At 44.2% G+C, this 21,540-nt stretch overlaps 1 protein-coding gene and 1 long non-coding RNA gene across 2 annotated transcripts in view; one reads left to right on the top strand and one right to left on the bottom strand.

Annotated features, from left to right (window-relative positions):
- CLMP (CXADR like membrane protein) overlaps positions 1 to 15,085 on the top strand; it is a 127,583-nt gene extending 112,498 nt beyond the window's left edge. The window contains exons 4-7 of the mRNA XM_001108111.5: positions 133 to 300; positions 768 to 890; positions 9,738 to 9,879; positions 11,157 to 15,085. Of these exons, the coding sequence (XP_001108111.1) occupies positions 133 to 300; positions 768 to 890; positions 9,738 to 9,879; positions 11,157 to 11,457 (734 nt within the window). The 3' untranslated portion in view covers positions 11,458 to 15,085. The remainder of the gene's footprint in view (positions 1 to 132; positions 301 to 767; positions 891 to 9,737; positions 9,880 to 11,156) is intronic.
- The window catches only part of LOC144334481 (uncharacterized), a 35,557-nt gene extending 14,304 nt beyond the window's left edge, over positions 1 to 21,253 (bottom strand). The window contains exon 1 of the long non-coding RNA XR_013404357.1: positions 21,148 to 21,253. This is a non-coding gene — a long non-coding RNA (uncharacterized LOC144334481). The remainder of the gene's footprint in view (positions 1 to 21,147) is intronic.
- Positions 21,254 to 21,540: the final 287 nt, after the last annotated feature.

Below are 21,540 nucleotides of genomic sequence, written 5' to 3'. Positions count from 1 at the left end.
TTGACCAAAACGGATGGCTGGAGAAGCAACTCAATAGGACATAATTTTTCCATTAAATCTGGTTTTTCCATTGAATCTGGTGTTTGGGGATCTTTGAATCGTTACACTTTTGCTTGGTGGTGTTGTTGCCAGTGAGACCATCCAAGCCCAAGTGTGAGCTGGAAGGAGAGCTGACAGAAGGAAGTGACCTGACTTTGCAGTGTGAGTCATCCTCTGGCACAGAGCCCATTGTGTATTACTGGCAGCGAATCCGGGAGAAGGAGGGAGAGGATGAACGTCTGCCTCCCAAATCTAGGATTGGTAAGTCATCTTCCTACCAATCTACTGAGCCAACAAAACAGTCCTCTATCCAAGAGCTCTAAATCAGCTTTGTCAGCATTTCACTATGTGACCTGAAATACCCTGCTGAACCTCCTGAACATCCATTTTTAAAATCCATTAACTAGAACAGAAAATCTGCCTTTCCTTTCCTCAAATGACATGTAAAAGCAGTAAAAGAGATTAGAAGAAATGTACTACATACATCCACTGTATCTAAATATTATGTTTAGTATCCCTTAAATGGTCACAATCTTTTGTAACTTTTGAGGATGTGCTGCAACTTAAAAAAAATGTTTACCTTTATTCTCATGTTCCCATAGCGTATCTTTTCCATCATTTCATTCTTATCAAATAGTATTACAGAATCTCAGGTCAGTGACAAAGTAAAAAATAAATACAGATACCATCACTAAAGGGATTTACAGTCATTCTTTCTGCTTGTGCAGACTACAACCACCCTGGGCGAGTTCTGCTGCAGAATCTTACCATGTCCTCCTCTGGACTCTACCAGTGCACAGCAGGCAACGAAGCTGGGAAGGAAAGCTGTGTGGTACGAGTAACTGTACAGTGTAAGCATCCAAAGAGGTTTTAGTTTCATTTTTTTGTTTGTTTTGCATTGTAGATCAATGTTAAGACATTCTAATCATGAGTAAGAGTAAGGTTAAGGTCAAAATCTTTATCTCCAGAAGGATATGGCTATCACCAAAAGAAATTCAGTAGTTCCACTTAACAATTGACTGGTCAGGCACAGTGGCTCATGCCTGTAATCCCAGCACTTTGGGAGGCCCAAGTGGGCAGATCTGTTGAGGTCAGGAGTTCGAGACCAGCCTGGCCAACATGGTGAAACCCCGTTTCTACTAAAATACAAAAATTAGCTGGGTATGGTGGTGGGCGCCTATAATCTCAGCTACTCAGGAGGTTGAGGCAGGAAAATCGCCTGAACCTGGGAGGCGGAGGTTGCAGTGAGCCAAGATCATGCCACTGCACTCCAGTCTGGGCGACAGATCGAGACTGCCTCTCAAAAAAAAAAAAAAAAAAAAACCAGCCAGGCGTGGCGGCTCACGCCTGTAATCCCAGCACTTTGGGAGGCCGAGGCAGGCGGATCACAAGGTCAGGAGTTTAAGACCAGCCTGACCAACATGGTGAAACCCCATCTCTACTAAAAGATACAAAAAATTAGCCGAGTGTGGTGGCGCACACCTGTAATCCCAGCTACTCGGGAGGCTGAGGCAGGAGAATCGCTTTAACCTGAGACGCGGAGGTTGCAGTGAGCCGAGATGGTGCCATTGTACTCCAGCCTGGACATCCAACAAAAAGAAAAAACAAAACAAAACAAAAGAAAACACCAGTTGACTGTATTTACAAATATGTGAATTAACCAGCTCCCTAAAGAAATTCACTATATCTAGGGGAGTTATAAACACCATTCCTAAAAACAAAAACAAACAAAACCGCCAAGCTAGTTATATGCCACCTACGATTCTAGGCAAGCAGATAAGATTTCTCCTCTCCACAGAGTATTCATGAGTCCATACATGCATGTGCACGTGCCCACACACGTGTGTACACGTGTTATAATCAAGCATTTGATTTGCCTCAAGTACAGATGAGAGATAGTAGCAGGTGACTCAAGACCTTTAGCTGTGGATTCAGATAACTGCCTGGATTTCAATCACAGCTATCACTAACTCTGTAGTACCTTAGGCATATTTTCCAATCTATAAAGGAGAATAATAGTTAACTATCTCATAGAGTTTTTCTTTTTCTTTTTTTTTTTCTGGAGACAGGGTCTTGCTCTGTCGCCCATGCTGGAGTGCAGTGGCGCAATCTTGGCTCACTGCAGCCTCTGCCTCCCGGGTTCAAGTGACTCTCCTGCCTCCACCTCCCGAGTAGCTGGAATTACAGGCACACGCCACCACACCTGGCTAATTTTTGTATTTTTGTAGAGACAGGGTTTCGCCATGTTGGCCAGGCTGGTCTCGAACTCCTGGACTTAGGCGATCCACCCTTCTTCACCTCCCAGAGTGCTGGGATTACAGGCATGCGCAATGGCACCTGGCCTCTTAGAGTTTTTCTGAAAAGTTAATAAATGAACACATTTATTTACAACTGCCTAGGAACAGAGCTTGACATACAGTGGGTATTTGATAACATTAGCTATTATTATTATTTCTCCTTAATCAATGTAGTAACTTTAGACTTCTGAACAGAATCCTACAGCCACAAGCCATGCTTGCAGTGTTAACATTTATTTGGCGCAATAAATAGTATGCCAGGCTTATAATCTAGAGATTGAGTCTTGAAAAAAGACAGGATAAACCAAGTTGAAAGATAAAAGGAGGCAGGGCGTGGGTATTAATCTTTGTTAAATTGTCTTCATAACATCTTTGTTAAATTGTCTCTAATTTCTCAAATGCTCTTTGGACCACTTTTAAAATTTTCCTAGCCTCCACCCTCTTTTTTTTTTTTTTTTGAGACGGAGTCTCACTCTGTCACCCAGGCTGGAATACAATGGCGTGGTATTGGCTCACTGCCACCTCCACCTCCCAGGTTCAAGCGATTCTCCAGCTTCAGCCTCCCGAGTAGCTGGGACTACAGGCACATGCCACCACACCTGGCTAATTCTTGTATTTTTAGTAGAGACGGGGTTTCACTATGTTGGCCAGGCTGGTCTTGAACTACTGACCTCGTGAGTCACCTACCTCGGCCTCCCAAAGTGCTGGGATTACAGGCATGAGACACTACACCCAGCACCCCCTTATTAATAAATTAAATAAAACCTTTGTCAGAATCAATATTTTACTGTTTTCAAAGTTATAATTCAACATTCTGTGCCCATTTTGGTTTAGCTGTTTTTTCAATGATTTGAAAGAGTTCTTTATTATGTATTTATATACTCTGCTTATTAGATTTTGCACTCTGGTGGTTTAAAAAATATATCTATGTAATTATTTGCTACTTCTCCCTTCAAGAGGTATACCTTTGTCCAGGTGCAGTGGCTCACACCTGTAATCCCAACACTTTCGGAGGCCAAGGTGGGCAGATAACTTGAAGTCAGGAGTTCGAGACCAGGCTGACCAACATGGTGAAACCCCATCTCTACTAAAAACAGAAGATTAGCTGGGCGTGGTGGCACATGCCTGTAATCCCAGCTACTTGGGAGGCTGAGGCAGGAGAATCGCTTGAACCCAGGAGGTGGAGGTTGCAGTGAGCCTAGATTGCACCGCTGCACTCCAGGCTGGGCAACAAGAGCGAAACTCCATCTCCAAAAAAAAAAAAAAAAAAAGAGGTACACCTTCATTCTCCCCTTGAGTATGATCTGAACTTAGTGACGCATTTCTGATGAATATAATACAGCAGAAGTGATGGTATGCTGCATCTGCAAAAGCACTGCAGCTCGCTTTCTTAGATGTTAGATCTCTTAGATCTCAGATCACTCAGATCCTCTCCTAGATCACTCACTTTATGGGAAGCCAGCTGCTTTAAGAGCCTTATATAGAGGCCCACTTTTTTTGTTTTGTTGTTTTGTTTAGTTTTTTTCAGACGGAGTCTCACTCTTTCACCCAGGCTGGAGTGCAGTGGCGCGATCTCGGCTCACTGCAAGCTCCGCCTCCTGGGTTCACACCATTCTCCTGCCTCAGCCTCCCGAGTAGCTGGGACTACAGGCACCCACCACCACGCCTGGCTAATTTTTTGTATTTTTAGTAGAGACGGGGTTTCACCATGTTAGCCAGGATAGTCTGGATCTCCTGACCCTGTGATCCGCCCGCCTCAGCCTCCCAAAGTGCTGGGATTACAGGTGTGAGCCACCGCGCCCAGCCAGAGGCCCATGTTTTATGTTTTATTTTAAGCAAGGAAACTGAGGCCTCCAGCCAACAGCCATGGGAATGAGCCAATTCAGAGGCAGATCATCCAATACCAGTCAAGCCTAGGAACAGGGCTTGACACATTGTGGGTGTTCAGTAACACTAGCTATTATTATTATTAACAGCTTGCTGGATTAGACATCGAGCTACAAAGTTGCAGACTATAATTCCTGAGGTCATCTGTTTAACTGGTAGAGAAATTATTTCCATCTCTACTAGACAGAGATCTACAAGTTGCCCTTACAGAGTTGTATATTACTAAGCTCTGTACTTCTTTTGTCTATTTCCAAGTTTCAGATAACTTTTCTTAAAAACACAACAGTCAGGCCAGGCGTGATGGCTCACACCTGTAATCCCAGCACTTTGGCGGGTCGAGGCGGGTGGATCATGAGGTCAGGAGTTCAAGACCAGCCTGGCCAGCATGGTGAAACCCCATCTTTACTAAAAATACAAAAAATTAGCTGGGCATGGTGGCGTGCGCCTGTAATCCCAGCTACTCGGGAGGCTGAGGTAGGAGAATCACTTGACCCCAGGAGGCAGAGGTTGCAATGAGCTGAGATCAGGCCCCTGCACTCCAGCCTAGGTGACAGAGAGAGACTCCGTCTCAAAAACAAAACAAAAAAAAAGTAACACGCAGTTTTTGGGAAAAGAAATAAAAAATGGTCAATAAACATAAATAAAGAGGCCCCCCAAAATCCTTTTTTTCCCCACTAGGTTGAGAAAAAAAATCACCAATTTTTTTTTTTTTTTTTTTTTTTTTGAGACGGAGTCTCGCTGTGTCTCCCAGGCTGGAGTGCAGTGGCGTGATCTCGGCTCACTGCAAGCTCCGCCTCCCGGGTTCACGCCATTCTCCCGCCTCAGCCTCCCAAGTAGCTGAGACTACAGGCGCCCGCCACCACGCCCGGCTAGTTTTTTGTATTTTTAGTAGAGACGGGGTTTCACCATGTTAGCCAGGATAGTCTCGATCTCCTGACCTCGTGATCCACCCGCCTCGGCCTCCCAAAGTGCTGGGATTACAGGCTTGAGCCACCGCGCCCAGCCCACCCTTTTAATTTTAAGCTATCAGTTTAGTAAATATAAAAACTGTAGAATCGATATTAGAAAGGTTATGAGGAAACATGTTCTTTTACATTTTTGACTAACATTGGGAGCACAATTTAGCTTTATCTATAGATTTCTGAGGGGTAAAATACATTAAAGTAAAACTTATACAAAGAAGGAGGATAAGAGTACAACTTGATAGATTTTCTTTTTTCCTTTTTTTTTTTGAGATGGGAGTTTCGCTCTTGTTGCCCAGGCTGGAGTGCAATGGCACAATCTGGGCTCACCGCAACCTTCACCTTCCGGGTTCAAGTGATTCTTCTGCCTCAGCCTTCCGAGTAGTGCTTGCGCCACTACGCCCAGCTAATTTTGTATTTTTAGTAGAGATGGGGTTTTTCCATGTTGGTCAGGCTGGTCTTGAACTCCTGACCTCAGGTGATCTGCCCACCTCAGCCTCCCAAAGTGCGGGGATTACAGGTGTGAGCCATAGCGCCCGGCCGGTAACTTGATAGATTTTCAAAAGCGAAGGTAACTGTGTAACCAGTATCATGATTAAGAACCTGTTTCTGGCCAGGCACGGTGGCTCATGCCTGTAATCCCAGCACTCTGGCAGGCCAAGCTGGGCGCATCACATGAGGTCAGGAGTTTGAGACCAGCCTGACCAACATGCCAAAACCCCAGCTCTACTAAAAATACAAAACTTAGCCGGGCAAGGTGGTGCACACCTGTAATCCCAGCTACTCGGGAGGCTGAGGTAGGAAAATCACTTGAATCTGGGAGACAGAAGTTGCAGTGAGCCGAGATTGTGCCACTGCATTCCAGCCTGGGCAACAGAGTGAGACTCTGCCTCAAAAAAAAAGAACCTGTTTCTAACTCCTGCTACCTCTCCATAATCCAGGTTTCTAACTTTATGGATTACTTTTCCTATCTCAAAACTTTAAATAAATGGAATCATTCCATTGTGTCTGGTTTCTTTCATTCCCTATTATATTTTTGAGACTCATCATTGTTGTTGCCTATAGCTACAGTATGTTATTTTTCATTGTTTTAGGGTATTTCATTGTATAACTATACAATTAGTCATTCATTTTATTTCAGATGCAAAAGTGCATTCCATTTTATCCAGCAATATTTCTGTGAATTTATCTTTTAGATACATGCCCCAAGTGTCCAAATACATATGGAAAATAATGATATATATATTTTTTTCTTTTTTTTTTTTTGAGACGGAGTTTCACTCTTGTTGCACAGGCTGGAGTGCAATGGTGCGATCTTGGCTCACTGCAACCTCCGCCTCCCAGGTTCAAGAGCTTCTCCTGCCTCAGCCTCCTGAGCAGCTGGGATTACAGGCCCGCGCCCCACGCCCAGCTGATTTTTGTATTTTCAGTAGAGACAGGGTCTTGCCATGTTGGCCAGGCTGGTCTCGAACTCCTGGCATCAAGTGATCCATCCGCCGCAGCTTCCCAAAGTGCTGGGATTACAGGCATGAGCCACAGCACCCAGAGATATATTATTTTCAATTGTGAAAAATTGAAAGCGACCTAAATTTCCATTAACAGATAATCCATCTAGATTATATGTCCTGGAGCTGGGGCAGTGGGGAAAACAGCATTCTCTATTTGAAATTACTCAGGTAAAATAACTCCATTCCTTTGAGACCTTAAATAAAAATATCCAAAGTCCAATTTCTTTAAAAAATAAAATTTTGGCTGGGCATGTGACTCACGACTGTAACTCCAACGTGCTTTGATGGAGGCGGGCGGACCACCTGAGGTCAGGAGTTTGAGACCAGCCTGACCAACATGGAGAAATCCCGTCTCTACTAAAAATACAAAATTAGCCAGGCATGGTGGCGCATGCCTGTAATCCCAGCTATTTGGAAGGCTGAGGCAGGAGAATCGCTTGAACCTGGGAGGCAGAGGTTGTGGCGAGCCAAGATCATGCCATTGCACTCCAGCCTGGGCAACAAGAGCGAAACTCCGCCTTAAAATTAAATAAATAATTATATCATTTTGTTTTAATAAGAATAAATAGGCTGGATGCAGCGGTTCACACATGAAATCCCAGCACTTTGGGAGGCCAAGGCAGGTGGATCACCTGAGGTTAGGAGTTTGAAACCAGCCTGGCTGACATGGTGAAACCCTGTCTCTACTAAAAGTATAATAATTAGCTGGCCATGGTGGTGCACGCCTGTAATCCCAGCTACTCAGGAAACTGAGGCAGGAAAATCACTTGAATCTGGGATGCGGAACTTGCAGTGAGCCGAGATCGCGCCACTGCACTCTAGCCTGGGCAACAAGAGCGAAACTCCGTTTCAAAAAAAAAAAAAAAAAAGAATAAATAGCAAATTCTGTTGGTTATACTTCTAAAATATAGGCAACATCCATGTACTTGTTTCTATATACGTTACTTTCATCCTAGCCTAAGCCATCATCATCTTTAGCCTGCACTATTATAAGCCTCCTAGCCAATGTCCCTGCTTTCTTTCCTACTTCTCCACTATTTATTTTCCCTAGAGCAGCCATGGTGTACTGTCTCAGATACAATTTGGATTGTGTTACTTTTATTCCTCACACATTAAAATCTTTGCCATGGCCTGTGTGGGCTGGTCCTTTCCTGTCTCTGTGACCTCACCTCCCTCTACTCTTCCTTGCTCACTATGCTCCAGACCCACTCACATTAATTGTGCTTGTTATTTTCTGCCTGGAATGCGCTGTCCCTGGATAATCACAAGATCACCCATTATATCATGTATGCCACAACTCAAATGTCACCTCCTCAAAGTCTTGATTACCCAAACTTAAGTGGTATCCCTCCATAACCCCTCTAAAATTCACTCATCCAATTTTGCCTTCATGGAATTTATCCATTATCTGAAATCATCTTTATTTACTTGTTTATCTGTTTTCCCCTTCTGGAATGAAAACTCCACAAACGCAAAAAGTTGCCGGTCTTCAACAATGCCTGCAACTGTGCCTGGCTCAGGGTAGGCACTGAAATAAATATTTGGTATATGAAAGAGTGTGTATTACTAAACTACAAATCGTATTTACCTTAACTTCTGAAATTCTAGGATCCAATGTCAAATTCCAGAGTCTAACATTATAGGTTATATTCCTTTTTTAAAAATCAACTTTTATTCTACTCAAAAAAAATTTTTTTTTTTTGAGACAGAGTCTTGCTGGAGTACAGTAGCATGATTTCAGCTCACTACCACCTCTGCCTCCCAGGTTCAAGCGATTCTTCTGCCTCAGCCTCCCGAGTAGCTGGGATTATAGGCTTGTGCCACGATGCCCAAATAATTTTTGTATTTTTAGTAGAGACGCGGTTTTGCCGTGTTGGCCAGGCCAGTCTCGAACTCCTGACCTCAAGTGATCCGCCCACATCAGCCTCCCGAAGTGCTGGGATTACAGGCGTGAGGCACTGTGCCTGGCCAAAAAATTTTTCTTACATTCCCTTTTATATGACTGGTGGGAGAAAACAGGGTAAGTCGGCAGAGCCAGAGGAATGCCCAAATGCTATCCTATTAAGGCTGACAAATCTTCAGACATGATACGATTACTCTCCTAGCCCAGTTTTATCATCTGAACCCACCCAGACTTACTCACTAAAGCATGGCCACTTGGTCGGGCACGCTGGCTCACTCCTGTAATCCCAACACTTTGGGAGGCCAGAGGCGGGCGGATCACGAGGTCAGGAGACCGAGACCAACTTGGCTAACACGGTGAAACCCCATCTCTACCAAAAATAGAAAAAAATTAGCCGGGCGTGGTGGTGGGCGCCTGTAGTCCCAGCTACTTGGGAGGTTGAGGCAGGAGAATGGAGTGAGCCCGGGAAGTGGAGCTTGTAGTGCGCTGAGATCGAGTCACTCACTTCAGCCTGGGGGACAGAGTGAGGCTCCGTCTCAAAAAACAAACAAACAAAAAACAAACAAAAAAACAAAACAAAAAAAAACCTGGTCACTTGCTGGCGAAGTCTGTGTGATTCAGTAACTACAACAGCAAATATATCAAGAGGGCTGGTCATACAATAATAGAGGGTAATGCAGTACTATTCAGGAAGATAAAGACCTGGAGGCCGGCGCGGTGGCTCACGCCTGTAATCTCAGCACTTTGGGAGGCTGAGGCGGGCAGATCACCTGAGGTCGGGAGTTTGCGACCAGCCTGACCAACATAGAGAAACATCGTCTCTACTAAAAATACAAAACTAGCCAGGTGGTGCATGCCTGTAATCCCAGCTACTCAAGAGGTTGAGGCAGGAGAATCACTTGAATCTAGGAGGTGGAGGTTGCGGTGAGCCGAGATCGCGCCAAGCCACGATAGTGCCATTGCATCCCAGCCTGGGCAACAAGACCAAAACTCTGTCTCAGAAAAAAAAAAAAAAGACCTGGAAATACTCATTCTGTCCAGAGCTTATGTTTTTTTTTTTTTGGTTTTTTTTTTTTTTTGAGTTCATGTATTTCCTAGCTTATGTTTGGTTTTACTTGTGCTTTTGCTTCTGAGAAAATAGATGTACAAAGCATCGGCATGGTTGCAGGAGCAGTGACAGGCATAGTGGCTGGAGCCCTGCTGATTTTCCTCTTGGTGTGGCTGCTAATCCGAAGGAAAGACAAAGAAAGATATGAGGAAGAAGAGAGACCTAATGAAATTCGGTAAACTTCTCAAATCCCTACTTTTACGGGGCTTCTGTTTTAGGGCCAGCACTATAGTGACCAGTCAACATAAATGTTCCCAGTTTTCTCTTAACCATAAATCTGTTAAAAGGATTATCCTGGTAGGTAAGAAGTTCCAGTCTAGGGACAGAATGTATGGTTTACCTGGACTTTGTTGTGAAACTGTCTTACCCTCAACAAACACTTAAAAGTTAAATTAGGCTGGGCGTGCGTGGTAGCTCATGCCTGTAATCCCAGCAATTTGGGAGGCCGAGGCGGGAGGATTATTTGAGGCCAGGAGTTTGAAACCAGCCTGGTCAACATAGACTCCATCTTTACAAAAGAAAAAAAAAAAAAAAAAAGGCCAGGCGTAGTGGCTCACGGCTGTAATCCCAGCACTTTGGGAAGCTGAGGCGGGTGGATCACGAGGTCACGAGATCGAGACCATCCTGGCTAACAGGGTGAAACCCCGTCTCTACTAAAAATACAAAAAATTAGCCGGGCGTGGTGGTGGGCTCCTGTAGTCCCAGCTACTCGGGAGGCTGAGGCAGGAGAATGGCATGAACTTGGGAGGCAGAGCTTGCAGTGAGCTGAGATCACGCCACTGCACTCCAGCCTGGGCTAAAAAAAGCAAGATTCCATCTCAAAAACATAAAAAATAATAATAATAAAATAACCAGGCATGGTGGCCCATGCCTGTGGTCCCAGCTACTCGAGAGGCTGAGACAGGAGGATGACTTTAGCCCAGGAGTTTGAGGGCACAGTGAGCCATGATTGCACCTCTGTACTCCAGCCTGGGTGACAAAGCAAGAGCATGTCTCAGAGAAAAAAAAAAAACAAAAGTATGTGTGTGTATATATATGTGTGTATATATATATATACACACACATAAAACAGTTCAACTTACTTTACTTCTGATTCACTTCTACTCATAATGGGCATACAATGAAGAATGGGCATACCTATCCTATAGGCCATGAAAGGGTTTATACAGACAAACCGTGAATCAGAAGGAGTGCTGTCTAGACCATCTCAATGGTAAGATCCTATCCTCCCAGTATAATAGAGTTGACCTGTAGGCTAACAAGATAAACACTTGCGTGAGCCAAGCATTAAGTCTTAAGATACGAGGAAGTATCTATGTCTCTAAATGGTTGCCTTCTGATGGTATTATCTGAGGTTTACAGCTTAGGAAACCTCAGAAGGAAGCAATCATAGTGGAAGCAATCACAGATCTGCCAGTGTTAAAGTTTATCTTTGCTGTTTTTTCTCTTCAGAGAAGATGCTGAAGCTCCGAAAGCCCGTCTTGTGAAACCCAGCTCCTCTTCCTCAGGCTCTCGGAGCTCACGCTCTGGTTCTTCCTCCACTCGCTCCACAGCAAATAGTGCCTCACGCAGCCAGCGGACACTGTCAACTGATGCAGCACCCCAGCCAGGGCTGGCCACCCAGGCATACAGCCTAGTGGGGCCAGAGGTGAGAGGTTCTGAACCAAAGAAAGTCCACCATACTACCATGACCAAAGCAGAAACCACACCCAGCATGATCCCCAGCCAGAGCAGAGCCTTCCAAACGGTCTGAATTAGAATGGACTTGACTCCCACACTTTCCTAGGAGTCAGGGTCTCTAGACTCTTCTCGTCTTTGGAGCTCAAGTCACCAGCCACACCCCTCGAACCAGATGAGAGGTCATTTAAGTAGCAGTGAGCATTGCACAGAAGAGATTCAGATAAGCACTTTTCTTATATGATACCAAACAAGCAAAAGGATGTAAGCTGATTCATCTCCAAAAAGGCATCTCATTGTGCCTTTAGACCAGAGTAAGGGAAAGCAGGAGTCCAAATCTATTTGTTGACCAGGACCTGTGGTGAGAAGGTTGGGGAAAGGTGAGGTGAATATACCTAAAACTTTTCACGTGGGATATTTTGTATCAGTGCTTTGATTCACAACTTTCAAGAGGAAATGGGAGGCTGTTTGTAAATTTTCTATGCATTTCTGCAAACTTACTGGATTACTGCAATTATTCAGACAGTCAAGCAGAACCCACAGCCTTATTACACCTGTCTGCACCATGTACTGAACTAACCACTTCTAAGAAACTCCAAAAAAGGAAACATGTGTCTTCCATTCTGACTTAACTTCATTTGTCCTAAAGTTCGGATATTAATTTCAAGGGGAGTTGTAATAGTGGGAGATGGAGAAGAGTGAATGAGTTTCTCCCACTCTATACTAATCTCACTACTTGTATTGAGCCCAAAATAACCGAAAGGAGACGAAAATTTATGACAAAGGATTGTGAAGAGCTTTCCATCTTCAAGATGTTATGAGGATTGGTGACAAACATTAGAAATATATAATGGAGCAACTGTAGATTTTCCGTCAAATCAAATGCCTCTAAGGACTTTCCTGCTATATATTTCTGGAAGGAGAAAATACAACATGTCATTTATCAACGTCCTTAGAAAAGATTCTTCCAGAGAAAAAGGGATCTAGGAATGCTGAAAGAGTAACCAACATACCATTATAGTCTATTCTTTCTGAGAACATGTGAAACCAGAATTGCAAGACTGGGTGGACTAGAAAGGGAGATTAGATCAAACTTATCTTAATATGTCAAGGAAGGTAGCTGGGCATGGTGCCAGGCACCTGTAGGAAAATCCAGCAGGTGGAGGTTGCAGTGAGACAAGATTGTGCCATTGCACTCCAGCCTGGGTGACAGAGCGAGACTCCATCTCAAAAAAAAAAAAAAAAAAAAAGTCAAGGAAGGATAAAAGGAAGTTCAGTATTGTACCACACTTGGAACTTCCTCTATTTCTTCCATTTTAGAAGGATGTGAACCTGGAACTTTTGATGATTCTAAGCCTTAAATTATCAAAAAGATCAGGGATTGCCAATGCTTCTAATGGCACTGCAAGTATATATCATAATCATTCCCTCCTAAAAGTGATAAATGAGAGAAATTCAGTATTTTCCCAGGCTCAGCCTCCAGAAGTCTAGCTCTGGGCTGGAAGAAAAGGGAACTAATATTTAGGGAAGAGATGAGAATAATTAGTGGGTGGCAGGAGAGGGCAGCGCTAGTGCCTGCCAACATTTTAGTTGTATCTTGGAAAGAATTAGCAAAAATAATTCACCAGGACAGCTGCTCAAGAGATGATGAATGGGAGAAGAAAGATGTTTGAGAAATAAAGAAAACAGCAGCCTCCAATACAGTAACTTGCCTTTTTAATAGTTTTGACTACCCTTGATACCTATAGCACAAATGCTGGACCTGAATCAGCCCTTCAAGGACCCTAGCACAAATGTCAACTGATCACCACTGGGAGAGTAGAAAACTTTTTTTTTTTTTTTTTGAGACGAAGTGTCACTCTGTCGCCCAGGCTGAAGTGCAGTGACACCATCTCCGCTTACTACAGCCTCTGCCTCTCGGGTTCAAGCAATTCTCCTGGCTGGTCCTCCCGAGTAGCTGGGATTACAGGTGCTGCCATCACACCCAGCTAATTTTTGTAGTTCTAGTAGAGACAGGGTTTCTCCATGTTGGCCAGGCTGGTCTTAAGCTCCTGACCTCAAGTGACCTGCCCACCCTTGGCCTCCCAAAGAGCTGGGATTACAGGTGTGAGCCACTGCACCTGGCCCAGAATACTTTTTTTTTTTTTTTGAGATGGAGTCTTGCTCTCATCATGCAGGCTGAAGTGCAGTGGCACATCTCAGCTCACTGTGACCTCCACCTTCTGGGTTCAAGCGATTCTCCTTCCTCAGCCCCCCGAGTAGCTGGGATTATAGGCGTGCGCCACCATGTATGGCTAATTTTTGTATTTTTAGTAGAGATGGGGTTTCGCCATGCTGACCAGGCTGGTCTCAAACTCCTGACCTCAGGTGATCCACCCGCCTTGGCCTCACAAAGTGCTAGGATTACAGGTGTGAGCCACAGCGCCCAGCCCAGAATACTTTTTAAAAGAACAGCAGGTTAGAGGAAAGAAAAAAATTAATGCTGAATGTGGTGATGAAAGCATGTTTCTAAAATGGGAAGCTGATGCTTAAAGAGGAAAGGCTAATCTGAGATTTTGCCCCATTTCTCTGGTTTTTCACTCCTATATTTAATTCTCACAATCGTGTCATCACATAGTGCAAAAAACAAAATTCTTGTAAAGTCCCCAGGAGTCTATCCTTGGGTGAAAGTTTTAACCTGAGTGTCTTCCTCTAAAAAAGGTGGGAAATGAGACATTGAGGAATTAACATATAAATGTCTACTATGGGTTTAAGAGGACTGGCGTATTTGGAATGCTTCTTATACTAACACTGTCTCATTGTAAAATATAAAACCCCTCACTCTGACTACATTTTTATTCCTCTGGTAGTGTGGTATCCAGGCAACATATCACTTCTGCTATGTAATTCTGAGAATTCTCATTTCTAGAGTACCTGAGCCAAACAAATACACTATGGAGGCTGCAGCTGTATCATCACTAGCAATTTGCTCTTATCATTATTTACTACCTTTGAACCTAAGATTTCCTGCCTATGCTTTTGAAAGCAAAAATCAGTCTCCTTTGCATGAAAAAGAGCCTTAGATTTTTAAACGTTAATTACCAGAAAGCTAAAATACCAGTTGACTACCCAAATTATTTTGGAAATCTATCCATAATGGAAGTCTACAACAAACGAATAAAACAGATTACACTAAGAGCTGAGAAATTCAAAGGAATTGAAGATTCTGAGAGATAAACTGTTCAAGTCTTAGCAATGATATTGCACTTCTCTTTGACAGGTTCTGGGCTTAAGTTAGAGGCCCTACTGGTTCCAAACCATATTCCACTGATTTTGCAAGTAAAATAAATTTGATTCTGAAATAGGAAACAAACAAAAAAAGGAGAAATAACTAAATAGTAGAAGAAAAATTGTAGGAAGAAGATGCAGATGGAATGATGTGGACGTTGAGTAACCATGTCAATAAAATATATAAACCAAACTTAAATTTGTGAAATAAGGAAGTTGGTACCTTTGTTGTTACAGTGTATAAAAACAATTTCAGAACTGCTGTTGCAAAAAGACATATATAGTTTTGCTTCCTTCTGGTGTTAAGCTGTTTATATTTCAGTTTCAGTTTTAACTTCTAAGTTGCCTTGTAATTGGGACTGTGTTTGAGCATCACAAAAACCAAATATTTATTATGGATGCATCTGTATCAGCAATTAAAAAATAAACAAGTAAAAGTGATACTGTAGGAGAAGCTGAAGCTCATATAACCTGGACTGGAAATTTGTTTATCAGCTTGCTGCCAACAGAAGAACAGAAGAACTCAGACTGAATATGATCTATTATTTATCAATTTCAGTCACAAATTTACCAAGTACTTTTTTCTCTCAAAAGGCAAGATGCTAGGTATAAGTTGCACAGGGGACACCAAGAGAGTTGCTGTCCTTAAGGACTTTATCAAAATTAATGAAATAATAATTACTAAGCAAGTATTTTGTGCCTAGGTGAAGTGCCAACAGAGATGCACACACTAAGGGGTTCAACTAAATCTGAAAAGTACACACTAAGAAATTCAAATACATCTGGAAAATGCTTCACAGAGGTCATTGTAAAATAACAGCGATAATAGTAATCATCACTTACTGAGCCACCGTGTGCTGGTCACGCTAAGTACATTATACATTTTGTCTCAATTTCATACTCACATCAACCCTATAAGGAAATATTTGTATTCACATTATACAAGTGAGAAATGTAAGGCTCAAAGAGGTTAAGTCAGTAGTAGAGCCAGGATTTATTTTTACTTTTATTTTTATTTTGAGAGTCTCACTCAGTCGCCCAGGCTGGAGTGCAGTGGCATGATCTCAGTTCACTGCAAGCTCCGCCTCCCGAGTTCACGCCATTCTCCTGCCTCAGCCTCCCAAGTAGCTGAGACTACAGGTGCCCACCACCACACTCGGCTATTTTTTTGTATTTTTAGTAGAGACGGGGTTTTACCCTGTTAGCCAGGATGGTCTTGATTTCCTGACCTCATGATCTGGTTTGGGATTACAGGCGTAAGCCACCACGCCAGGCCCTAGAGCCAGGATTTAAACCCAGCCACTGTTAGTATACTCCATCAGAACTGACAGATCCTGATTAATCACCATCTTCCCACCTGAAATCCTCAAACCTTTACACTCAACTATAGGCTTTCTCTTCTCTTTGCTTTCTTCCTTGCCCTAAACCTTTTCACCATACTTGGGACACACTTAGCTCACTCACACAAGTCCAAATCCTTTAGTTTTCCCTTGTTCTGCAAAACAGGGTACAATTTCCAACTTTATAATTCCCTGATTTGTCTTCAAATGCTAATGATGGGCTTAGATCATGCAATTTTTGTTGACTGTTACGCACAGAGTATTTTGAGCACATCATGATTAAATCTGTCGAATCATCTGAGAGGCAAAAAGATAAGGTGCATTGAAACTATAAAATAATAGGTACAGTTGATTCTTCAAAGATGATACAGTCATATCAATTTATTTAAACTGTAGGCTGGGGGTCATGGCTCATGCCTGTAATTCCAGCACTTTGGGAGGCTGAGGTGAGTGGATCACTTGAGGTCAAGAGTTCAAGACCAGCCTGGTCAAGATGGTGAAACCCCCATCTCTACTAAAAATACAAAAATTAGCCAGGCGTGGTGGCATATGGAAGCAAATAATTGTAAACATAATTACTAAATATGGGGTCTTTCAACTGTATAGTTTTTTTTTTTTTTTTGAGACAGTCTCACTCTGCCGCCAGGCTGGAGTGCAGTGGTGTGATATCGGCTCACTGCAGCCTCCGCCTCCCAGGTTCAAGCGATTCTCCTGTCTCGGCCTCCCGAGTAGGTGGGACTAGAGGTGTGTGCCACCATACCCAGCTAATTTTTGTATTTTTAGTAGAGACAGGGTTTCAGCATGTTGGCCAGGATAGTCTCCATCTCTTGACCTCGTGATCCTCCCACCTTGGCTTCCCAAAGTGCTGGGATTACAGGCGTGAGTCACTGCGCCCAGCCAAAAAAAAATCTTAAAAATTAAGGTGCTCTGATAAAAATTTCAACTTTAAAAAATTAAAATAGGCTGGGTGTGGTGGCTCACGCCTATAATCTCAGCACTTTGGAAGGCTGAAGTGGGTGGATCACGAGGTCAGGAGTTAGAGACCAGACTGACCAACATGGTGGAAACCCATCTCTACTAAAAATGCAAAATTAGCCAGGGTGGTGGTGTGCGCCTGTAATCCCAGCTACTCACGAGGCTGAGGCAGGAGAATCGCTTGAACCTGGGAGGCGGAGGCTGCAATGAACTGAGATCACGCCATTGCACTCCAGACTGGGTGACAGAGAGACTCTGTCTTAGATTAAAAAAATAAAATAAAATAAAATGATAAGGAGCACTTTTTTTTCTTTAAGAGACAGGTTCTCACTTTGTCACCCTGGCTGGAGCTCAGTGGCACAATCACGGCTCACTACAGCCTCAACCTCCCAGGCTCAAACCATCTTCCCACCTCAGCCTCCTGAGTACTTGGGACTACAGGCACACGCCAACACGCCCAGCTAATTTTTGTATTTTTTGTAGAGATGGGGTCTCCTTATGTTGCCCAGGCTGGTCTTGAACTCCTGAGCTCAAGCCATCCACCAGCTTCGGCCTCCCAAAATGCTGAGATTACAGTGCCTGGCCAAGAGCGCATTTTATACAGCACCTACTCTCCATAGTGCAGGGGCTAAACAAGATGACTAAGAGTTTGAAAGTAGAAAGCAATCTAGCCTGAGTTAGAAGCATAAGCTGTGGAATAAAATCTGATTTTGAAAAATTCAGGGTCAGCTAGGGATCTTAAGCAAATTATTTGACCTACTTGAACCTCAATTTCTTTATCTGAAAATGGGGACAATATGATCTGCCAAAAATAGTTGTGAGGGTCATGTAAGAGAATATATGTCAAATGCTTAGCATGGTGCCCTGCGTAAAGCATTGAATAAAACATCAATGGCAAGGACTCTACTACCAGAAATACATTACAATAGGCATGAGAATGTTCTAAAGCATACAACCTGGTTTAGGAAGGCAAAGCATAATGCAGGGAAAAGATTTTGGGGCTATTTTTATGTATGCTGTTCTCCAGTTGCAATAATTTATACACGGCTGCAGTTAGAAATCAAAATATTAATAACAACTTGCATCACTCTGGTTTCAAATTTCCCTGATGCAATGCAGTACACACACTCAAGTATTTGGGCAATCAGGGTATACATATATTGCATCTTTTAGTCATGTCACTGGGTCACGGAAGGGTTGTTTTCAGTATCTGAGTTTTTGAAGCAAGGGACTGTAAGTTTACTATTAATACTAATTTTTAAAAAATGCATATTTAGTAACAGTACACCACATAATCCTAATACAAATTACCCAATGAAATTCTAAACCTTAAATTTTTTCCATTTTTTTGAGACAGGGTTTTGTGCAGGGGCACAATCATGGCTCACTGCAGCCTCTACCTCCTGAGCTCAAGTGATCCTCCCATCTCATTTTTTTTGGGATGGGGGTCTCACTATGTTGCCTAGGCTGGTTGAGACTTTTCAACAGAAGCAACCGAAACCAGATAACTATTAAATCATTTATTCATAAACTGAGGACGGCACAGTGGCTCACTCCTTAATCCCAGCACTTTGGGACGCCAAGGCGGGCAGATCATTTGAGGCCTGAGACCAGCCTGACCAATTGGTGAAACCCCATCCCTACTAAAATCACAAAAATCAGCGGGGCGTGACGGTACGGGCCTCTAATCCCAGCTACTTGGGAGGCTGAGACAGGAGAATTGCTTGAACCCAGGAGGTGGAGGTTGCAGTGAGCAGAGATCACACCACTGCACTCCAGCCTGGATAGTTAGACTTCACATCAAACAAACAAAAACAGGCCAGGTGCGGTAGCTCACGCTTGTAATTCCAGCACTTTGGGAGGCTGAGGCAGGCGGATTACCTGAGGTCAGGAGTTTGAGACCAACCTGGCCAATATGGTGAAACCCTGTCTCTACTAAAATACAAAAACTAGCCAGGTTTGGTGGCGTGCACATGTAGTCACAGCTACTCACGAGGCTGAGGCAGGAGAATCTCTTGAACCCGGGAAGCGGAGGTTGCAGTGAGCCACGTTCGGCCACTGCACTCCAGCCTGGGGGATAGGGCGAGACTCCGTCTTTTCCGGGAGACTCCATTGGGAGATTCCATCTTTTCTGGGAGACGGAGTCGTGCCTTAGACTCCGTCTACAAAATGACGATCATAATAGTTGCTACCGCTTAGATTTACGGTGAGAATTACAGGAGGTAAGGTTGGCATGCGGTAGGCACACAAAAATGTTAAATCATTATCCTTTTATCCAGTCAGAAGTCCTAGGCTCAAGACTCCACTGCAGTCCCATGCAACCAAACTTTAATTTTAGATCTTAACTGTGTCATTTGAAACCCTGTGCGTTTAAAGTGGTGGAGACAGGACCTTCATCATATTCTGAGCTTTAAATATATGAATGCTAAATCATTCCATTTAATAAGACATAGCCCAAGTCCCAGAACACGTTTGAGAGTAACCACAAACAGAGGTTATTTGTTCTGCTTTCTTTAATCACTGCTATTGGATGGGATATCTCAAACAAGTGGATGTGTGCCCCAATTCTGTTTTCCACTGGTTCAATGATTAACATAATTACAAAAATGCAAAATACGGCACAGGGTGTAGTTTGAAATGTGTGCTTGTTAAACTTTAGGCTCTGGGGTGTGAAAAGAAAAATTCCAGATAACATTACTAGCAGTTAGCGTGGGGGACGGGAGGTTGCAAATACCAAAGGAAACTGAAAGCAGTGGCTCACAGTACACATCCTACCTCTTTCTGGAATTGAGTTGAATGTATTTCCAGGAAGGAAATTACACTGTAGCGTAACTAACAAAAGATATAAAATAAATCTTGAACCCAAAAAAAGCTAGATTTGATTCTAGCTTACCCAGCTGCTTACCTTCCCACAAATGGTATCTTTGAGCCTCATTTTTCTCCTGATATAGGGATGAATAATACACACCTTAGAGAACTGTGATGATGATTAGATGACAAATGAAAGCATTTTGTATGTAGTGAAAGCATTGTATAAAATTAAATTCTTGGGACGTGGGGAGAGGCTAAGAATATATCTCCATGAACTCTAAGCCAACATTCCTCCCCAAAAAGAAAATATGAAAAGGAAATTCTTCATATGTTTTGGGTCTGTCTACCCTTTAAAGGCTTTGACAAGGACAAGATGTCCTCGCTCTTCTGAAGCCTTTTTCGCAGTCTACAGACCTTCTAATTCCAGCCCTGCTACTGTAAGTTCTTTTGGTGTAGCCTTAAAAAAATCTTTTCCCCCATCGGTGCCTACTTATCTACTAAACAGGAATAATGGCTACCCTGCCTGCCTGAAAGGACACAGGGAGTGTTCAAGGTACCTGAGACAAGCTCTTGGAACAAGGCCCCACATGTCCGCGGCCACGCACAACACTGCACAATGTAAAATTCCAGGCACCACTGTTTTGCGCACCAGCTTAGTCACGTTTTCAAAGCGTCTGCATGGTCTGTCGTTTAATTTTTGATGAAAGTCAAACCAGTAAAGGGATACCACCTCATGTTACTGAAAATACAAACGTTCATAAACTCTAAATCAAGGACGCACGGCTACTGGAACCTATGATTCCTAACCCCTGGTTCACCTAACGGAGAACACACTCGCCACCTTTTAAATGTTTATTTTATAAACAATGGGGAAATGTGGGGCTTGGGCTAGTGGGGGAAGAACTGAGCCAAGAAGCCGAATCTGTTCTAGACGGAGGTGGGAAGGGGCCTAGGGGTCGGGGGTTCAGAGAAGCGGGTTCGCCTTTTTTTCCCCGGAGGAGTCCAGACACGACCGCGTCCTGAGGCGGTTTTGAGAAGCCGGACCCCTTACACTTCTGCGTCGGGGGCTGCCTCCCAGCAGTTCCCGTAGGGAAATGCGGGTGCTGGGGGGCCTGCCGAGCTAACCCGCCCCACCCCGCGGCGGCCTGGCGGCTCCCTCGAATCCCAACCCTGGGTGCCCCTGAGCGAGCAGCCCTAGTAGCACCCTGAAGCCGGAACCTTCGCCCACGCCCCTCGGGGTCAGCCCTTGCCCAAAGCCACGCTATGAAATATAGGTTCGCGAAACCTGGGGCACTCAGAGGATCGTCTGGAACATGGAGATGGGGGATGGGAAAAGAGGAATGAGGACGTGTGTGGGGGAAGGGAGCAACAACCTTCGCAGCCATTTTGTCCTCGCTCCACTTCCGTCTTCTCTTCCCCGGCTCCCGCGCCCCAACCCCTCCCTTCAGGCCCCGCGCGATTCCTCCCCCAGTTCTGCGCGGGCCTAGAGCGCGGCAAGCGCCGCTATCATTGGTTGGTTCCAAGTTTTGCCCGCCCCTCTTCTTCCACCTTTTTCCGCCCCCTCCTGCCCGCGCAAGCTGGGGGCGCATGCGTAGAGGCGGACGCTCCCCTCCCCCGCCCGGGGTAACTGAGGACTCCCGCGCGCGGGCTGTCTGCGCCCCACCCTCCCTTTCCCCGGAGCCGTCCGGAGAGCGGGGGCGAGCTTGAAAGTTCCAGAACGCTGCGGTGAGTGCGTTATCGCGAGGCGGAGCGCGGTGGGGTGGGTG

This window comes from Macaca mulatta, chromosome 14 (assembly GCF_049350105.2).
Source record: "Macaca mulatta isolate MMU2019108-1 chromosome 14, T2T-MMU8v2.0, whole genome shotgun sequence".
Lineage (NCBI taxonomy): Eukaryota > Metazoa > Chordata > Mammalia > Primates > Cercopithecidae > Macaca > Macaca mulatta.
Note: the sequence above shows the minus strand (reverse complement) of the source record. Positions and strands in the feature narration are given on the sequence as shown.